This window comes from Nuphar pumila, chromosome 16 (genome assembly GCF_984573655.1).
Source record: "Nuphar pumila chromosome 16, dmNupPumi1.hap1.1, whole genome shotgun sequence".
Classification (NCBI taxonomy): Eukaryota; Viridiplantae; Streptophyta; class Magnoliopsida; order Nymphaeales; family Nymphaeaceae; genus Nuphar; species Nuphar pumila.
The window spans coordinates 85933042-85953786 of NC_143264.1; the positions used below are offsets into that span (position 1 = coordinate 85933042).

At 37.7% G+C, this 20745-nt stretch overlaps 1 protein-coding gene across 1 annotated transcript; it reads left to right on the forward strand.

Moving 5' to 3' along the window:
• The first annotated feature begins 12329 nt into the window (after nt 1-12329).
• Nucleotides 12330-17375, forward strand: LOC149813967 (uncharacterized protein At1g03900-like). The gene is made up of 3 exons (XM_089991395.1): nt 12330-13329; nt 16622-16915; nt 17033-17375. The coding sequence occupies exons 1-3, from the start codon at nt 12847-12849 to the stop codon at nt 17096-17098; spliced, it is 843 nt and encodes a 280-aa protein (XP_089847521.1). The 5' UTR covers nt 12330-12846; the 3' UTR covers nt 17099-17375.
• Nucleotides 17376-20745: the final 3370 nt, after the last annotated feature.

Genomic DNA, 20745 nt, shown 5'->3' on the forward strand with positions numbered 1-20745 from the left:
TCCAAGGCCTCAGCCTCCTCCAGTATAAACTGATCCTTACTATGCTATATATCATAGTTATCACCTTTCAGTTTCTCAATTCGTGCCAAGTCGATTATGGATTTGTTGGGCGCAGCCATGTCCTTATAAAGATAAAATGTGCAACTATGTTATTTATGCATATTGTGATCTAATCACTAGCACATCTATATGCAGCCATAATCACACGATTAGATAATATATAATTTCTCTCAGAGTGTACTTCCTAAGATGATTATATTCCATTTTTCCTATTTTTCTCAATTTTCCTAAGATGATTATATTCATCTAAACTTTATTATAACTGTATAAAAAAATTATTAACTCATGGAGTAAGTACTTCCAAAGTACTTCAAACTCCTTAGATAATCAGCATGATCACATCACATTCATTCAATATTATGTTTATATATATATATATATATATATATATATATATATATATATATATATATATATATATACTGAAACAAAAAATTTTAAAAAAATAAAAAAATAATAATTACCCCGGACTGGGTCTGGGTATCCCCAGCCTAGCTGAGGCAAAAAAAACCATGGGCCTCGGCCCACATGGACCCTGGCTGAATGCCAGGATCCGACCTCAAATAAAAAACAGACCCAGCGGCCCTGCCGCAGTGGGCCTGGCCCGTGCTCTATAGTCGGTCGATCCCTCGCCTTGGTCGTGCGGCCACTATCACATAGTAAAAAAAAAACTTTTATTGTTGTATGACGGCCCCACCGAGTGTGTCCATCGTAAACGCACATGCATGTGGTCCCAACCACGTGCACACGAGGGATACACCCACAAACAAAATGGCATAAAAAATTGCTTTGATACCAATGAAGAAAAAACCCTCTTTGAAGCGGAAGCATGGATGCTCGCAATGCTCAACGGGTGCGTGCCCTCACTTGGAGTGAATGGTGAATCCACGAATCAAAGTGCCCCACGATGCACTATCACCGCGAAGATGACCTCACCCTCTTCTTCTTCTTCTATCTTTACAAATGTGCACTCCCTGTGCACATTATCTCTCTCACTTTCTCTATCCATGCAAACGAGGAATGATGGGAGAAGATGGGGAGATGGGCGGTTTCCAAACCGCTTCCTCCTCAAATGTGGGTCGGGTCCAGATCTCGCCCATCATGGGCTGACCCGGTGCCAAACCCAACAATAAAAATAAATTTTCTTTTAGTAGGAGACATTCTTTCACGTCATACCTACCTCGTGGAAGAATGTTTCTTATTAAAAATTATACTTTTTTATAAAAACTTTCTCAGTTAAAAGGTCTCTCGTTTGGAAGGGTAAAAAATTTTATACGGTTTTTTCATTTTTCATCATTTTTCTTACATCTTTCTTGCTTCCAAAAGTGCCTTATTTGAGAAGCCATTTTTTCATGTTTCTCAGGTGTTTTCCATATATAAGAAACAATTTTTTTAGTAAAAACAAAATATTTAGGTACATGTATTATTAATTAGAAAACTTTAATTACATATTAAATACATTTTTACATATTTTTAGTATTAAAAATAATGAAATGTGTTGGTTGAGATGGAGAAATCTCGTAGTTTAATGTAATTGCAAAAATTTTACTTTATGTCATGCATGTTTGCGTGTGTACACACATATTTTTCATTCTGCAAGCAGTGGCGGAGCCAGAAGTTTTTCCTTGGGTGGGCAGACTTCGGGTCTCGGGGACAATGCTATGGTCTTGAAGGACGATCCTGTAAAGAGTATGCACAAGTAGCAATGATAGTGGAATTAAATGTATGAAATTCTCAAACTATTTAACATGACTAGGGACTGGTTTAAGTACTGATTTATGGAACAAAACAATTCAGCAAACTGTCTCCTAAAAGATGCCTAAACGTTGTTTAAAATGTGTGAACACTGTAGGAACTCGACCCTTAGAAAAAGACAATGGGTGGCCAAAAAATCTGAACCAAACTGGTTCAACTGAGTCACTGAGCCATTTCACCAAACAATTGGTGTGTTTCCCATACCCATACTACTAACAACGCTTTTGGCTTAAAATCCAGACGAAAAAAATCGTGAAACACAAACCCTGTCCTAAACCAAATTACTAACAATTCAAGCAAGCAAAAATAGAAATCAGATTTAACTCAAAAACTACATATAACAGTTGGAGTTGGTTAACACGGATAAATAAGAATAGTTAACTGCTCGACAAACGGTATTCAAATTGAATTGAATAGCGTCAAGTAGATAGGAAGATTAACAGCTAAATGCAAACAAAATAACCCACTGAAAATACGCATTCAGCTGGGATGTTGGGACGTTTCACCCAGTGGCGGAGCCAGGGGTGGGCATGGCTGGGCGTCGTGTTGGCAGTCATCGCCGGCAGATCTTTCGGTAGGCGACATGGGTCGTTTGATGCTTTGCGGTTTCTGAGAAACCGAAGCCTTCGGTTTCTCAGAAACCGCAAACAGGGTTATCGTGTTTGCCGATCTACAAGAAAAGCAAGAGAGAAGGGGTATGGACCAGGGAGGTTACCTGAGACAGTGCGACGGCCGGCTGCTAGCGATGGTCGCCGGAGATTGGCGAAGGTCCGACTGACTGCGACACCGGTGCCTCGCATCGCCGGAGATTGCAGCAGAGAGGGAGAAGCTCGGAGGGGGGCACCGCCACCGTAGGTTCACCGAAGGGAGGCCGACGACACTGCAGAGCACAGGGGTTGCCGGCGAATGGGGTTGCCGCCTTGCCTGTGACAGAAGGGGAACGCCGGAACGGAGGGGCAGAGCACGGACGATAAAGGAAAACTGGCGAGGGTTTTACCCCTCGCCCCTTTTGGCAGGCTCTAGACTCATCGAGAGCCTGGGTCCGATCGACTCGGTTTCACGAGTCCCGATTCAATTTGGTTTTTCGAGTCATGAGTCGACTCAGTTTCAAATTTTAGGGTGGGCGGCCGCCCACCCATGCCCACCCCTGGCTCCGCCACTGCTGCTAGCGATGGTCGTCGGAGATTGGCGAAGGTCCGACTGACTGCGACACTGGTGCCTCGTGTCGCCGGAGATTGCAGCAGAGAGGGAGAAGCTCGGAGGGGAGCACCGCCAACGCAGGTTCACCGAAGGGAGGCCGGCGACACTGCAGAGCACATGGGTTGCCGGCGAATGGGGTTGCCGCCTTGCCTGTGACAGAAGGGGAACGCCGGAACGAAGGGGCAGAGCACGGACGATAAAGGAAAATTGGCGAGGGTTTTACCCCTCGCCCCTTTTGGCAGGCTCTAGACTAATCGAGAGCCCAGGTCCGGTCGACTCGGTTTCACGAGTCCCGATTCGATTCGGTTTTCCGAGTCATGAGTCGACTCAGTTTCAAATTTTAGGGTGGGCGGCCGCCCACCCATGCCCACCCCTGGCTCCGCCACTGTCTGCAAGTTAAAAAATATCTTTGGTTTTTCATTTTCCATCTTCACAAACTTGGTTTAAACCACTTTTACATCTTTGGTAACTAAAGAAGCCTAAGCTTATAAGGGCTTCACTCATCTAATAGGGGCGACTTGTGAATGTCACGAGTTCAAAACTCATGCTGAAGTTTCTTGCCACAAAGTCAAAGCTGGGTGTACTCTCCGGTGAGCATGGGGACCTAAAGGGTTTTACCAACCATAGGCCAGCCAATGCGCGGGAGGGTTTCTTTCCCTTGGATTATAAAAAACAAACAAACTAAAGAAACCTAAGCTTCTACGGTTGAGACGATTTCATTTCAATATAAGATTCAAGGATCTCAAATTTCTCTGTCCCATCTTCCCCTTGCCCAAGCATACTCAAAATCCATGGATTAGCTTTGTTTTGGAGGATCTGAGATCCTCATGTTTCATGGGATATCGAATTGGTGTGGGTCTATGCCTTGATTTTCAATTTCTGTCAAACAAAAAAAAGATTTTCAATATTCAATTTCAAACCCACCATATGAATACCATGGGTCTGAAAGTTGTGTATTGCATACTTCGTGGTGTGTGCAAATGATGGTTTTCAGATTCACCCTGTCTGAAATCCAAATTTTACCTCAAATCCATGAATGTTAGAAGTTGAATAAACAATAGTCAACTAAATGACCAATGCATCTCTATTGTATTTGTGAAAATTTTCATATGTAGTTATGTAATAGATAATTAGGATGTTATATATGGTTTGGAACAGCAATAGGCTTCTTTTGCATATATTTAGGGGTAGCTGCCTACTCCCATCTGTGACTATGGTGAAAGGTTTAACCATGTCTGCACCACAAGATTGTGGTTGTATACCATAATATGGTGGTATACATTCTTGTTTTCATGGATCTAGCCATGTAAATATGTTTTAACATCGTTTATTTCCTGTGTTGTAAGGTTTGACCATCTCTGCACCTAGGGGTGTCAACGGGTCGGATCCCACTAAACTGAAAGTATCCAAACGCAGATCTGAATAAGTGATGCTGGTATCAGATTCAGATTATAATAAAATAATATTTTTTAAATTTTTTACATTGAAAATTTGTGGATCTTAATCAGAATTCGTGGACCCCAGTTTGGTGTGAATTTTCATAAATCATACCCAGCCCATTTAATAATCCAACATCGCAGATCTGACACGAATAGCTGATTGAACCCCTTTCTTTGCAACCAAATCCTGACCCTATAGGATCTGGTACTGGTCAGGATCCGTTGACACCTTTATCTGCACCACAAGATTTGATTTGTGAGAATGCAAAAAATCAACAACTCACAATTTATGAAAATAATAGTTTATGTTGACTTTTAACACATGAAAAATGCTAAATTAAACACCCTAAACATGTGCTAAATTTTTGCTCGTAGACATTTTATACCTATTCAACTGTGTACTACTACTATAAGTGGTGGTGATTCAGACCGCAGAGGTGGTATCCCATGCGGTAAGCCCTCCTATGCCAAGCTGAGGGCCCAGGTTCGAATCCCTCTGTTTCATGGGGCTTAAGAGATATCTGAATGGGTCTGCCAAACCCTAGCTTGCTTATAAAAAAAAGTGATGGTGGTTTGCAGACACTTATATATATATATATAGAGAGAGAGAGAGAGATAGAGAGAGAGAGAGTAGTGTGTAGGTGCATGATCACTTTGGAACATGACCAAAATGAACTTTCGCCGCTTAGCAAAGCATTTTTGTCGGCAACTTTTGTGGCGACCTTTAACGGTGACAAAAGTCACCGAAGGGTATGAGATAAAAGTGTTATTTGGCAAAACCTCGTTGGTTCTGGTCATGTTTGAAAGCGATCTTACACCTACACATTATATATATATATATATATATTCACCAGCCGTCCAATCTCAGAGGACTCTGTTACTAGATCTCCGGACGCAAAGAGATCCCTAGTTTTTTTTCTTTAAATTTTGCAAGTAAAATAAAGTTTTGAAACATGCTTATACCAGCTTTAAGATACCCACGGAGTGGTCAGGGGATTCGTGCATTTTCTGGAAAAGCGTAAGTCCACTGCTTGTAGTTGGTAGGCAAGCATACCATGGAGTTTTCAAAAAACCACTTAAGGTTTAAGCATTAATAAAAAACAACAACTAAGTTTTTAAAAAATTAAATAATACACCTAAAAAATATTGTGGTTAATTAAAAACGCCCAGAAGTTTGCCATCGCCGAGTTAATGTGGAATTATCATTTTACCCTCAATATCGTATTTTTAAAAGTGCACATTGAAAAGAGGGAAGAGTTTTTAAGGGTTAACTAGTAAATTAAGTGTCTTTAACTCATCTTGAGTTAGTGATAACCTTGGTTAAATGGATAAAAGTTTATTTTATTAGCGGTGCAAAAAATTAGGTTTCTTTTCTATTTTTTTCAAAACGCAAGTGTGTTTTTTTATTAATGATTAAAATTTAGGTGTGGTTTTTAAAATTTCCCTTAAATTAATGATTGTCCAATATTCTTGAATGCCTTCACGTATGTTCGGTCTTTACCTTGTGAATAAATTCACCATCTATTGTTGCATTTTTGACTAATACAAAATTGATGGGACAAACTAATTTGGTTTGGTGTTGTGTCAAGCAAGACCAAGTTTGTTAGAGTGATGCGGCTTTGTGGTGCCAGATAAGACATGGCACCACTTTGAATCCCTCTCATATATTACTAAAAAAACTTTAAATAGAGTTATTTTCCTAATTTATCAAAGAAACTTCATTTAGGGTTTTTCTCTTTGTTATAGAAACTTAGAGTAAGACCTTTATTACAACAAGGAAGGAGAAAGAAGGTGGTGCAAATTTCAGTTTTAAATTGTAGAGTTGAGGTAATCCGTATTGGTTGCATATTAGTATATTTCTTCTTGTTCTTGAGAGCCTTGTAACATTATATATTTGTCGGTTTCAATAAAGATTTTTCTCGTACTCTTTTCGTAGACGTAAGCGATTTTGCTAAACTACGTAAATTCAATGTCTTGCATGCTTTTTTACTTTTTTGTTCTTTCATTGCATCGTGTGTTTGCATGCTTCCTGCACCCTCAAATTGGTATAGAGCAAGACCCGATTTTAAAGCTTGTTCACGATGAAAATAAAAGGATCAAGTGTGAAGTACAAGTTCGAAAAGTTTAATAAAAAAAATAAACTTTGAGTTATGGTAACGTAGAGTATAAAATCTTTTGAGCCAACAAGGGTTGATTAAAGCCCTCTATGAAAAAATAATAAACCCAAGGATATGTCTGATGTTGATTGGGATGACACATGTGAAAGAGAGGTTAGTGTTATTTGGTTCAATCTTGCAGATGATGTCTTTTATAATGTCATGAATATAGACTTTGCCCCAAACCTATGGTTGAAATTAGAGAGCTTATATATGACAAAATTGTTGACTAATAAACTTTATTATAAGAAACAAATATATATTCTTCACATGGTGGATGATTCAAATTTGGAGGATCACTTGAATGTCTTCAATAAGATACAGACTTAGTTGTGAGTCTTTAAGTAAATATTAAAGAAAAATATTAACCTTTGTTACTTTTGGTCTCTCTTCCTCCATCCTACGATCACTTAGTGATTACTCTCTTATTCAAGAATGAGACTCTTGAGTTTGATGAGGTTATTGCAGTTCTTTTATCGAATAAGGTAAGAAAAAAGTCTAGCATTGACCAACCTCTAAGAGAAGAGATTCTAACAATATGTGATTTGGGCCAAGAAATAGATAGATCAAAATCACGGGGTCCTACAAATAAGAAATAATCAAAGTCAAAAGGAAACAACACTTTTACTAGTTATTATTAAAAGAAAGTTGGACAGTTGAAGAGGAACTGCAGTAAGCGCAAAGAGGACATCGTGAAAAAAGAGAAAAAGGGCAAGAGCTGAGAACAGGCAAGTGTGGCAAATGGCATAAGTGAATATGATGGTGCAGATCTTCTTTCAATTCCTGCATGTATGAATCAATTCTCATATCATTGGATTTTGGATTCTGGATGCTCATACCACATGTGCTTACAAAGAGATTGGTTTGATACATATCAAGATTATGATGATACTTCTCTTATTATGGGTAATAACGTTACGTGTAAGATCATATGAATAGAAACAGTAAAAATCAAGTTGTTTAATAGGGTGATAAAAACCTTGTCTAATGTGAAATATGTGTCTGCACTTAAGAGGAGTTTAATCTCTTTTGATGCTTTAGATGTAAGTAGTTACATATTTGCATCAATAGATAGAATTCTTAAGGTAACTAAAAGAACTTTGATAGTCTAGAAAGACCAACTGACAAATAACTTATTAGGGTTTAGAGATAACATAGTTTCAAGTAGAGCAATTGTAACCATCAATGAAGGGGTCAGTTCAAATAAAACCATTCATTGAAATATACAGTTAGAACATATGAGTGAAAGATATATGGTAGAACTTTATAAAAACACTTGTTGAATGATGTTAAGTCATGCAAATTAGATTTCTGCAAATATTGTGTATCGGAAAAGCAATACAAGGTGATTTTTAAAACTGCAAAGCACACAAGTCGTGACATATTAGACTATGTGCATACAAATGTCTGGGTCTGCATCGGTAAAATTTAATGGTGAAGCTGCATAGTTTATTACCTTTGTAGATAACTACTGAAAGAAAGTTTAAGTCTATTTCATAAATAATAAAGCAGAAGCATTCTTGAAATTCAAGTAGTGGAAGGCAAAGGTAGAGACAAAGACAAGAAAAATAATAAAATATTTGAGGTCACAAAATGAAAGAGAGTATAAGTTTAATGAGTTTATGAAGTTATGTAGAAACAAGAGAATCACTCGTCACTTTACCACACCAAAGATACATCAACAGAATGATTTGGCGAAAAAGATGAACATGACTCTTATAAAAAGAGCTTGCAGTATGAGATTGAATGCAGAAATAAAGAAAAACTTTTGGGCATAGGCATTTAATAGGTTTTGCTTTATTATCAATAGGGCACCATATAAAGGAATTGATTGCAAAACTCTAGAGAAGTTATGAACCGAAAAGCCAACTGATTATTCTATGTTGAAAGTCTTTGAATGTTGTGCTTATATTAATGTGCATAGTTGACAATGTTCCAAGTTATATGTTAAGTCTAAGTCATGAATCTTTCGCGGACATGAAAAGAGAGTGAAAGGGTACAAATTATGAGATCATAATTTTCATAATATCATCATAAATAGGGACATTGTGTTTAATTAGGATCCTATAGTGAAAGCAAATAAAAATGATTACATGCAACAAAAAGATAGTAAAAAGAAATTGACGGTTGATGTGGAGGTGGATGAGACTGATCCACCAATAAGAGAAGATGTGATTTCTTTTAAAAAAACTCCTAGCAAGGTTAAAGAGCAAGAACAACCCTATAACTTGGCAAAGGACTAAAAAATAATGACCCACAAAGCTCCACTGTATGAATTTAAAGATGATTTTTTTTGCTCTAACTATTGGTGTAGGTGATCAATCATGCTATAAAGATGCTATCAACTCAAATAATAGCATTAGATGAATGTTGGCTATAACATAAGATATAAAATCACTTTATAAGAATAAAACTTGGGACTTGGTGGAGTTATCCAAGGGTAAAAAAACATAAGGTGAAAGTGAGTGTTCAAAAATAAAAGAGGTTGCATAAAAAATATATGGTGAAAAGTTCACGCCTTGCTTGAACTTGATTAATGTTTCAGGTTAGAAGCATGGCCCCCAAAGAGGGGGCATCGAATGTAAGTGATTTTTTTAGCATGGGTGATGGCGGGTGATGTGGCTTTGTCTTGCCAAATAAAATACAAGATCACTTAGAGTGTCTCTCCTATATTACTAAGAAAATTCCAAATAGAGTCCTTCTCATATATTACCAAGGAAACCTCATCGAGGATTTCTTTCTTTATTTTGAAAACTTAGTATGAGATCTCTATATAAAGAGATATAGAGGGTGATTTCAATACGTGAATTTTAAGAGAGGCTCTTGTTCACAAGTGTGAAGGACCATTTGTTTAGATTGCAACAAGGAAGGAGAAATAAGGCGGTGGAGGTTTTGGTTTTAACTTGTAGGGTCAAGATAATCTGTATTGGTTGCATATTAGTATATTTTTTCTTGTTCTTGAGAGCCCTTTAACATCATATGCTTGTCGATTTCAAGATTTTTCTCATATTTTCTCTATGGACGTAGGCGGTTTTGTCGAACTCATATGTTCTTGATTACTTTCTTGTTATTTCAATGCATCTTGTGTTTGCATGCATTCACCTAAGAAAAAAACAAAGACAATTATCTCTATAGAGTATAATTGCTATAATCTTTTGTATTTACAAACGGCTTATGTAAAATATATATATTTCTTAATTATGTTTTCACAAATCTATCTTCATAGATGCAAGATGCATGTAGTGTTCAGTGGGGATTCATATTTGGATATTGGATTCCAATATCAAAGTGGATTTTTTTTTTTATAATTGAAAAATCAACAATCATAAATGCATCATTTTTTTATCAGAAAATGATCAAAGAATCGATACCTAGCAAATTCACCACGCTGAACACGCATATGATATTAGAGTGAGTAAAACAGGCTTGCATCACAAGATTTCTAATCGATTGTAGTAAATATATCCCATTATCTCTTTCCCCACTTTTTTAGAAATTAAGTGTACGTTCTGGTGCCTCAACTGGACGGGATTTAGAATCAAAATAATTTGAAATTATTCTTTCTTATTTTAAATCCCAGGGCAACACATGAGATTTTAGGTTATTAGAATCGAAAGCAACCCGATAAAGCGATTCTGAATTATCCAACCTAAGTGAAGATACATTTCAATGGCCTAGGCATAAGTGCACAATAGCTTTATCCACTCAAATTGAAATCATGTCGTCCTTGTAGAGAAAATGGGCAAGTTGGGAGTCAAGGTAATGGAATTGGGGAATTGGAGAATTGATGGGGTTTATACCATTTTATGCATAATTTACATATAGGCGCTTTAGGTATGACAAATTCCCCTTTAGTCACCTCATTTTCCAAATATTTAAGATAAACACTTATTTTTTTAAAACTTTGTTCAAATGGCTACCCTAACTAGTTTATATTCGCCCTAATTATTGAAAGTCACTTTTAAAGTTTTTCATTTCTTGTAGCTATAGTTAAGGGTAAATAAGTAATATTAGAAGGTAAAAGTAACATAGCAACCAAACTCATCGAATTTCCAAAAAAGTAAGGCGTTTTCTTAAAATATTGGAAACCTGAAGTGGCTAAACCTAAATTCACAATATGGTAGGGGGCTATACCTAAAACGGCCCGCTAATTTATACATCATCCTTTTCGTGCATCCAAAGTGGAAACTATATATATATATATATATATATATATATATATATATATATATATAGAGAGAGAGAGAGAGAGAGAGAGAGAGAGAGAGAGAGACCATCAATTTCCTTTTGTTTTTTCCTCCTACACCACTCTTGATGGAGTTTTCAAAAGGAGAAACTAGGTCAAAGATGTATCCGTTGTTTCTTCACAAACCAGTGAGGTATCAGTTGTAAAGGTGGTGAATTATATGAAGATTTTTAATAACGGCTCGTCGCCCTTTTTTGATCAATGGTGGGGAAGGAATTTCTGAGAATATGTTAATATGCTGATTATATATTCCTCCCTACTTGGTTTCACTGGAAACACACGCTACCGTCGGCAGAATTTTTTTTGTAAAGCTACGTCCCATGATAAAGGACATATCTACCCTCCTTGTCTTGGAATATCCCTCAAATCATTCAGATCTTGTGGATTTTTTTGTTGGTTTTTCTTAATCAACAAATGCATCAACGTGACAAACAACAAGAAAAATCACAGAAAATATCGCTATGTTTGAATTTTCAAATTATGTAAAAAGATATAAACATTAAAGGTATAAAAATATAAATATCACGTTAATTATCTGACAACATTACAATATAAACATGATATTTTTGAAACAAATGATGTACACATCAAATTTTTTAAAGAATTTAATGATTTTTAAAAAAATCTCACAATAAAATCACAAGTTAAAAAATGGCGGACATTGTAACTATGAAATGCACCATGAAAGCCATCACTGAGGTGGTATCCCATGTGGTAAGCGGGTTCCTGTGTTAAGCTGAAGGCCCAGGATCAAATCCCTCAGACACATGGGGTGGCTGTTGTTCTGGTAGGGGTCCGCCTAACCCCAGCTTGCCTTTCAAAAAAGAAAAAAAAAATGCACCATGAAAGACAGCATCACCGGATAGGTGTGATTGGCTTGGTCTTTTCACCGTTCTGTGATTAGAAACATTGATTTGATATCTTTCTCAGTTTTTTGGTCTTATATGCTAACGTGAGCTTAGATGTAGGGATGCAAATGCTTTGGATCCGAAACAGCTAAATACATTGGGGATTCAGATCTGGTCAGATTAGAAACAGCCAAAATGTGCAAAATCTCTATCCTGGATCCGACCCATTTGCATACTTTTGAATTAGATGGGTTTTGATTTGATATCTTTAACTCTCAAATCTCAAACTTTTATTTTACTGTTTTTCATTTATCCCCAAAGTATATTATTGATGCTTAGACCATCATCGTCTCAATGCCACAACAAATTGGTTCAACTTAGAATAGAAAGATCGAATTTTGAAAGAAAATGGAGAAAAGTAATTAATAAGTTAGTGCCAAAATTATGGCCGCTTAGTGTACTATTGAGAATTCTAAAATGTAAACTGAATTATTCTGAAAACCTAGATGCCAATTTTGAAGGCTGTGAATCGGAAATATATTTACGTATTTGAAGGCGAGAGAAAGGGTAACATCGTCAATCTCTCTCTCTGGTTTTCTGTACCGACCCACAATTGCAAAATCCCGGAAAACTCTTATCCCCGATTTGCTTCGTCCATATTCACTACAATTCTTTGATACCCATGTCCTAAAAAACTAGAAAGATCTTAAATTCTTCTTCCACCTGCCCGATCTCTCACCAAGCTCGCCTCATTCTGGCGTGTTTTGATCATAAACCCTGAGAAATTCTTCAACTGCATCATTTTCACTTCAATTCACGGAGACCCAACTGCCGATACCGGGAGAAATTCTGAATTCTCCTTCAAATTTCTCCAGAATCTGCCGATCCCACTTTAATCTAGAGATATCTTGTGTTTAAACGTCAAAAAGAAAATTGCTAAAATACCACCCCGCTCCAATTTCTTGATCTGAGCAGGAACCCTAATTCCCGCTTCGAATTCCGTCAACCCAACAGAAATCTAGAGTATTCTGATCTCTTCCCATCGAAATCTGTGTAAGGGTTCCTCAATTCCTCTACCCCACACCGATTCTTCAATACCCACATCTCATTAGCTCAGGGGTGCCCTAGATTCCGAGAGAAGAATGTCATTCGAAGAAGAAGAAGTGTTCGAACACACTCTCCTTGTTGTCCGGGAAGTCTCTGTGTATAAAATTCCTCCCAGAAGCACTAGTGATGGTTACAAGTGCGGCGAGTGGCTTCAGTCAGATAAGATTTGGTCGGGGAGATTGAGAGTCGTTTCTTGTAAAGAACGGTGCGAGATTCGGCTCGAGGATCCGAATTCCGGTGAGCTCTTTGCCGCCTGCTTCGTCCTTCCCGGCCAGAGGGAGAATTCCGTGGAAACCGTTCTTGATTCCTCTCGATACTTTGTGCTGAAGATCGAGGATGGGAGGGGCAAGCACGCATTCATCGGCTTAGGCTTCGCGGAGAGGAACGAGGCGTTCGATTTCAATGTCGCTCTCTCGGATCATGAGAAGTATGTCAAGAGAGATCACGAAAGGGATTCAGGGGAAGACAACGACGATGGTCACATTGATATCCATCCTGCAGTAAATCACAGATTAAAGGTAATGACATGGTTCATTCTTTGAATAACCTTCTTTATATATATAGTCCATATAAATTGTGTTTATTATTATTTTTTTGATCTTTAAACGCAATCATGCTTCATTCTTGTTTAAATTTGGAAATTGATTTGAGTAATGTAAGTGCGAGAAATTTAGATCTGTTACAATGTGTCTTTAGTTCTGTATCTAGTTCCAGAGCAGCATTTTGTGATTGAAGAATTTTCTTTTTTTCCTTCTCCCCTATTTTTGATTCATCAAACGCGTTGTCGATAACTTTAATCTATTAATTGCATTTTACGTTTGATTGGAATTATATCATTGAATCATGTCCTGGATGAGCGACTGCATTGGTGCGATTATGTAATGTATTAATTAAAACTTGCATCCCTTTTCCTCATTTCTTAGAAGAAATCACACGGGAACTTCATGCGTTATGCATTTTTCTTATTATGTCACTTGATGTGTGATTAATCCTGGCGACAGCAATAGTGCTTGTCAGGTAGTAGTGATGATGCTGGATAATTCATAATCACAATGGTTCTGGTGGTGGAACTGTGGTTTGGTTGTGAAGCGTGATGGTATGGCTGGTAAACAAGCTGAAGAACCGAGCTTGCGATGTTCTAGCCCAAACTTCCCTGTCATGTGCTTGAGCTGGGTTCAGGCTACACACACACACACACACACACACACACACATATATATATATATATATATATATATATATATATATATATATATATATAGAGAGAGAGAGAGAGAGAGAGAGAGAGAGAGAGAGTCTAGAAGTGAGGATGATCGGATGGCTTTCATTCTCCATCCATTGAGTGTTTCGTGGATAAGACTTTATATATTTGACGTTTATAGGTTATTTAGTAAATCATTTTTTTAGAATATGATATTTATCTCATCGAAAATATTTTTTGACCTCATAAAAAAAGATTATGATATTTGATATTCAAACACATTTTTTAATAACGTTAAAAATCAAACTCACAATGCATCAAACTTTATGATGCAAATAATTGAGTTCTTGTGCTGAAATGACTCAATCTAAAATATGTTTCATGGGGGAAAAAAACCCATTTGCTTCCAACACGAAGGCACTCTTAATAAATACAGTCAAGGTCCTATTAAGTAGATAAAGTCTTTGACAATTATTGTTAGTTGTAGATTTTGTCATTTTTGAACCTTCCTTTGTCTGGACGGTTCCTCTTTTCTATATATACTTTTTTGTTTTTCAAGTGATGCTAGAGCAAAGAAATAAACTTCCAGCCTCTTGTATCTAAAGTGATGACTAGCTGCCAATTTATTTATACATTATTATGTATCATATAGAATATACATATGTTATCTTTATGCACCTGCCTGAGCATGCCTGGCCCAGCCAAACAGCTGTTGTTCAAGCTCGGTTCATTTGACATAACTAGCTTACATCCAGTTGAGTATGAGCAACCTGTACGAGCACAAGTGTGGTCAGTGGCCTGAACCACTGACTTAAGAGGGCTTGGTTCATTTTCCATCCATACCTGGTCGTTGTATTCATCGAGGCTTTAACAGGCTCTGCATTTGAGAGGTCAGGAGACAAAAGAGGAACCTAAGCTGCTTAAAGTTTATATGTTTATATTGTAATCACTGAATGCTGTGGTATTAAATCTTAGACCATCGATTTTTAAACCTTATAAAAACCTACCTGTGTATCGGAATCGGATGATCCAAGAGTCTATTCCTATAATACCAGGCATGTAGAATGCATCTGTACGGTCAGATTTAAGAAAAACATGGAAACCCCCTTCGAAAGCCCGGTTAGCACATTGGTTAGCTAGAAAAGTAGTTAGCAGCTACCACCTTCTCTCTCTCTCTCTATATATATATATATATGTATGTGTATTTATTTATGTATTTTGTGCAAATGTTTGTTATCTGTATGCATCAAGACAATATTATCAATCTATGATGTTGCATTACTGGGAGAACTACACATGCCATTTCACCCACATCCGTATCCATGTGACAAACGACATGATGCGGATACGCTTAGTACGATACAATAATTTTCAAAAATTAGGACACGGGGACACGACCATACACACACATAGATGTATGTATGCATGTATAAAACAACTTTAAATCACCACAGTCAGAAACATTAAATAGTGAAACTAAGTTGAAATTGATATGTAATGTAATTCATAACAAATTTCAAAAGAAAAATAACTCAAGCGAATAAATAAATAAGATCATAAAAGAATATAGATATCGCTGACCCCAATTGTTTTGGGATGAAGGCGTAGTTGTTGTTGTTGTTGTTTATAAAAGAATATAGATAAAGTTAATGACACAATGTTGACTGTGTGTGAAACTGGTATGACTATGTCTATGGAGTGTCTTATCGTGTCCGTGAAGTGTCTGAGTGTTGTGTCGTATTGGTACGAGATACACATGCTAACTGAAGTGTCCGTGTGACATAGACCTTAATTTTTTTCAAATATATTGGATCTCTCTTGTGCCTTGGAATTTCCTTAAAGAACAGTTGTGATCATGTTGTGTTGTAAGTTCTGGAAGAGCGGAATAATGGATAATGCCAATACCACCACCCACTTTTCTTGTCTACCTTGCTGTTAAGTATTGAGTGGAGTTCAGTTGGTCGTTCACTAGGAATCAGAGAGTGCATTTGGGAATGTTGTATTAGTTATTCTTGATAAGCTAGATGGAGATGCTATTCATATTGTGAAGAACTTGTAAGAAACTGGTTCCTTTCACCGTATCATAGTTTGGGATATTTCCGGGAGAGATTCTGATGCATCATAGAGTCTAAGGTTAAAAAAAAAATGCATAACTATGTGGAATTGGAAACACATAACTAAAATCTTATATTTCTCAACTCCATCCATTTGGAGGAAAATCGTAGGTTTTGGAAATTGTAGGACACTAAGCATGTGGTTGGTGTTGGTCTAGAATCAGTCTGAAACATGAAGGTTGAATGGAATTGCACGGTTCCTGTGGGCTAATTCAAAATATCCAGTTTGCATTCTGTTGGCAACTTTTGAAGTTTTGGATTGGTTTGGTGGTTACTAGTCTGCAAAACTGTCAACATTATATAGTAAATTATAAGGTATGCTTGCTAACCGGCAAATGGTTGTCCAAATGGATTAGCACCCATCCAGGTGATAATAAACCTCCCGGTTGGCATGGGTCCATTAGCAACTGACTTCAATTTGTGGCTCCTCCAGGCTTCAGTGCTGGCAAGTCCCTTAGTTTTCTGAACTTGGATTAACAAATGTTGGTCTATCAGGAAGGAGAAACAATCCGGATTAATGTGAAGAACAAACCATCCACGGGAACTGGCATGCTATCAGCTGCTGGAATACATGGTGGAGCTTCTGGGACAGAGAAAGCTGTCATAGGGAAAACTGGTGGATGTCTTGCACCTCCTCCAAGTGATGCCCCCAAGATCAGGTCCCCTCTTCCACCACCACCCAATGACCCTGTTGCTGTTCGGATGACTCCTAATGCTGGGTGTCTCCTTGTTTCAAAAGAAAGTGCAGGGCATGATACTGATCCTTTATCAGATTTCTCTAAGATTGAGGTCTGTTCTGCCCTTCTCTCCCTCATGTGATCTTGCACACACACACACACACACACACACTTCAATGTCTGAAATTAACAGTGGTAGGATAAGCTACTGGTTTATTTGGAACTGCAGAGAAGCCTTCCGCAGGTCGGTTCTGGCACAGCGAAGGGCACTGCATCTGGATGGGCCGCCTTTTAAGATTGTTAACATGTACGCAAGACCAAATTAAGGAGAGAAAATGACCACTAAAATGGAACAAAGAAGGAGATTCTCTTTCTCCCTCTGACTGATAATACGGAACAGGAGCTTCACATTTTGCATATAGGTGCGACCCGTTTTGCGGTTTTACTTTTTTTTTTTGGTCGTCGATGTGCTAATTCCTTTACCAAAAGAATGTGTTAATTTCTTTATTTGCTGCCGTTTTGAGGAATACTCCTGAAGACTCTTTGATATACATGTAATGCTTTGCCTCTTCTATTTTGTTTTTCCTTTCTCACTGAGCACTAGCATTAGCGCCTGCCCTGTTGCTCTTTCACCATTAATAATTTATGGGAATGTTGACAAAGGCACCGATTTCATGAAGGTTGCAAAGGAGACAGGCATTGGTTCTGCCTCATGCATCCATGACCATCTGATTCTTGAGTCCTTTTGTTTGATGAAGCAAATGTTCCCGTGCTTGCATTAGCAGGATTGTTCACGCTATCTGTGAACATGAAATAGAATGACTCGTTTAGAGCCTGTGTGGCAGTTGCGTGCACGTGTGCGCACTTGACACATCATCTGCTTCAGTTTTCATCTGTGTACTTGTGAAGTCAGCCTGCCAACCTTCAATTTTTTTTTGTGGGAGTAAAGAAAATTTATTCCTTAAAAAAAACTTTCAACCTCCAGGTGTTTTTAATGCTTACCAATTTCTAGATCATGATCAAGGGCTTAACCTTGAATAGGATCCAGTCGTCCCCAAAACCATTCCCATCATCATTACCCCATTGTAAGTTGATTTTATCAAATCTGACCCATAAATGTGATTTACATGGTCCATTTAGGCTCTGTTTGGAAACTGGTAGTCCAAGAGAGTTTATGTGGTAGTTGCCAAATCAAATATGAAGGGGAGACAGTCTCACGTCCTCTCCCAAATGCATAAAGGCTCATCCCAGCTACCACTTTCCAAACAGCCACTACCAAGCATAGTGAAAAAAGTTAAAAACTGCAAAATATCAACAGCGAAAAACTTTGTGAGATTTTTTTTTAAAAGCTAGAGTTTTTTCTGCAATAAAAATAATTTGAAAATATAAAAAATACAAATAAAAACACACGGTGTTTTTATGATAAATAGCTGATAAAAATATAAATATTGCATTTAAAACACCATATTTATTGTTTCTCTGAAAAAAATCACAAGATTTTGAAAATATCGTGAGAAATTACTGTTTTAGCTTTCACGTAATTTGTTGTGATACGATATTTATCACACTGCCACCAAGGTAGTTTTGCCATGTATCTACCAAATGCATAAACTCTCGTCCCAGCTGCCAGTTTCCAAACTGAGCTTTAGTGAAGGTCAATGCCTCAATTGCTAGAATCCTATTTGGGTGCACGATTTTTTGGCTGTTTAAAACTCAACGGTCGTAGTACACGTAATTTAAAGAAGCATATTTTTTTGTCAAAAAAACATGATCCAAGGGTTGTATAACAAGAGGGATGTTTGAAACCCATTCCGCTTAACCCTGCCTCGTTATGGAGCTCTAGTGGGGGAGGCTTTACATCCCGAATTGTTGTAAGCCAGAGATCAATAGTGAATAAACAAGGGCAAAGCCCGTTTCTTTAATAAGCATGTAGGGAGGGCAACATGATGTCAAAGTGGACGCTCTGATTCTTGCGTGAACTCTCCGAATGCAATGGACTGAACCTTTTATTTCTTTTCACGCATTAGCTAAGGTGCAAGCAACAAATGTGTGGATGGCAATCAGGAACCCCTCCTATTACTTGCTTGGGCGAGTTCCCCTTTTTTACAGGATGATGAAAGCCCAACTGTGCGCTCCTTTGATTGCAAAATTCAGGAAGCGGTTTGTTTGTGATTTTGGGCTCTGTGCCCAAGATACTTAAGATCATCCTAGGTTGATGTTGATATGATTAAGAAACACAGGTAATCATAATAAAAACAATAAATAAGTAAATAATCACAAAACAAGAGAATTTACTTAGTTCACCAAAATTGTCTTAGTCTACATGTACGGTAAAAGTATCAAGAGTCTTTATTAATATAATCAATAACCAAAACAAAAAAGAATAAATAAAATCACAAACAATAACAACTAAGCATGTCATTTGACTCATCAAAACAATCGATGCATGCAACCCAAAACTTTCTATTACTTACCAAGAAATAACCATTACATTCTTTCACTTTTTTCAAAATCCAAGAAAAGCTTCAAGCATCAAAGAACTACCCAAGAGAGCAAAATCACTATTTTTCTCTCTTACATATACCCAAAGGCGTAGCTAGGGGGGGTTATAGCCCAGTCCTGCCTCCCCAAACAGTTAAATTTTTTTTTTAAAAGCCCAGTACTATCCCAACCAACCCTGATTCCATATGAAATAGATTTGTATCTATTTTTGTAGCCCAGCACTGCAGCAAATAGTTTGATCTGTCCATATGAAATAATTTTTTATTAATAATTGTAGCCATTTTTTATTTTATCTCAAACAAAAAAAAACAACGGGGGCGCTGCCCCCAAACCCCCGACTATCACATAAATATTTTTTTTTGCTACACCCCTGATTGCCCCCCGCCCTCACATGAATCCTAGCCATATACCCATAAAAAAAGATAGCATATCCTCTCTTTATAATTCTCAAAAGTAAATACCTTATTAATTAAGGAACAAGTTTCTAAAAAAAGGTAAAAAAAGAACTTTTTATGTGGCAAGGTGAATATTAAACCAATAGAAACCCATTTAAGCCACAACCAACAAGGCAGTCAGTTATACAACTCATACCATTGGGTTTTGAACTTGCAACATCCCAACAAGAGTTGACGTGCACCAACTATTCCTAACAAACAAGTAGAGCCCCCCTTGGTAGGATTGAAAGGCATATGAATCACGTTCTTTTGGGGTAAATGTCTTGGAGGATAGTCAATCACTATGGAAATAAAATATTTGACGGTTGAATCCATTTGGACCAGTTGTAGGCCCAAGGCAGACCATTAAAGGGGCATTGGATGGCACGTTGGGGATGGCCAATCCATTAAATTCTGGTTTCACCCATGGGCAGGTATGGAACCCCTTATCTCATATCTTCCCAAGCCACTCAAATAGTCATGTACCACAACCTGCGTCATATTTCCATTGCTGGAGTGCTCAATTCTAACATCTATCCCCAATGACATATTTGGGACTCTGTTCTCAGGTTTCATGCCAAACTTGGGATCCCATAAATATAGCCATTGGTGAAACCAACCATATGATTGGCATCCTTTACAGAATCTCGACTGACATTAAATATGATGCAAGTTTTTTTTATCCTTTTCTTGAGAAACTGGTAGGTGTCTCCCTAACCCCAGCTTGCCTTAAAAAATGATAAGGTATTTGGAATGGTTATACGTAGGGGTGGGCAACAGGTTCCGGCCTGGCCTGCCTATTATAATATATATATATATACGGGTCGAGCTGCAGGCCGGCCTGGTTTGGGCTGAGCTTGGGCCAAATTTAGAGAACAAAGCCCCCATGCGGCCCGGCCTGATGCCCACCCCTAGTTATACACGAGTGTGAAGGAGTAATTCAAGATGATTCTTTGACATTGTTGTTGAATCCCTGATGTGGAGAGGACCCTCTCTCTCAACCATT

Excerpts from the sequence above, each read along its gene's own strand:
- LOC149813967 (XM_089991395.1), top strand. The coding sequence starts at position 12,847 with ATGTCATTCGAAGAAGAAGAAGTGTTCGAACACACTCTCCTTGTTGTC. Across the intron at positions 13,330-16,621 it reads CAGTAAATCACAGATTAAAG|GAAGGAGAAACAATCCGGAT; the intron begins GTAATGACATGG and ends TTGGTCTATCAG. Across the intron at positions 16,916-17,032 it reads CAGATTTCTCTAAGATTGAG|AGAAGCCTTCCGCAGGTCGG; the intron begins GTCTGTTCTGCC and ends TTGGAACTGCAG.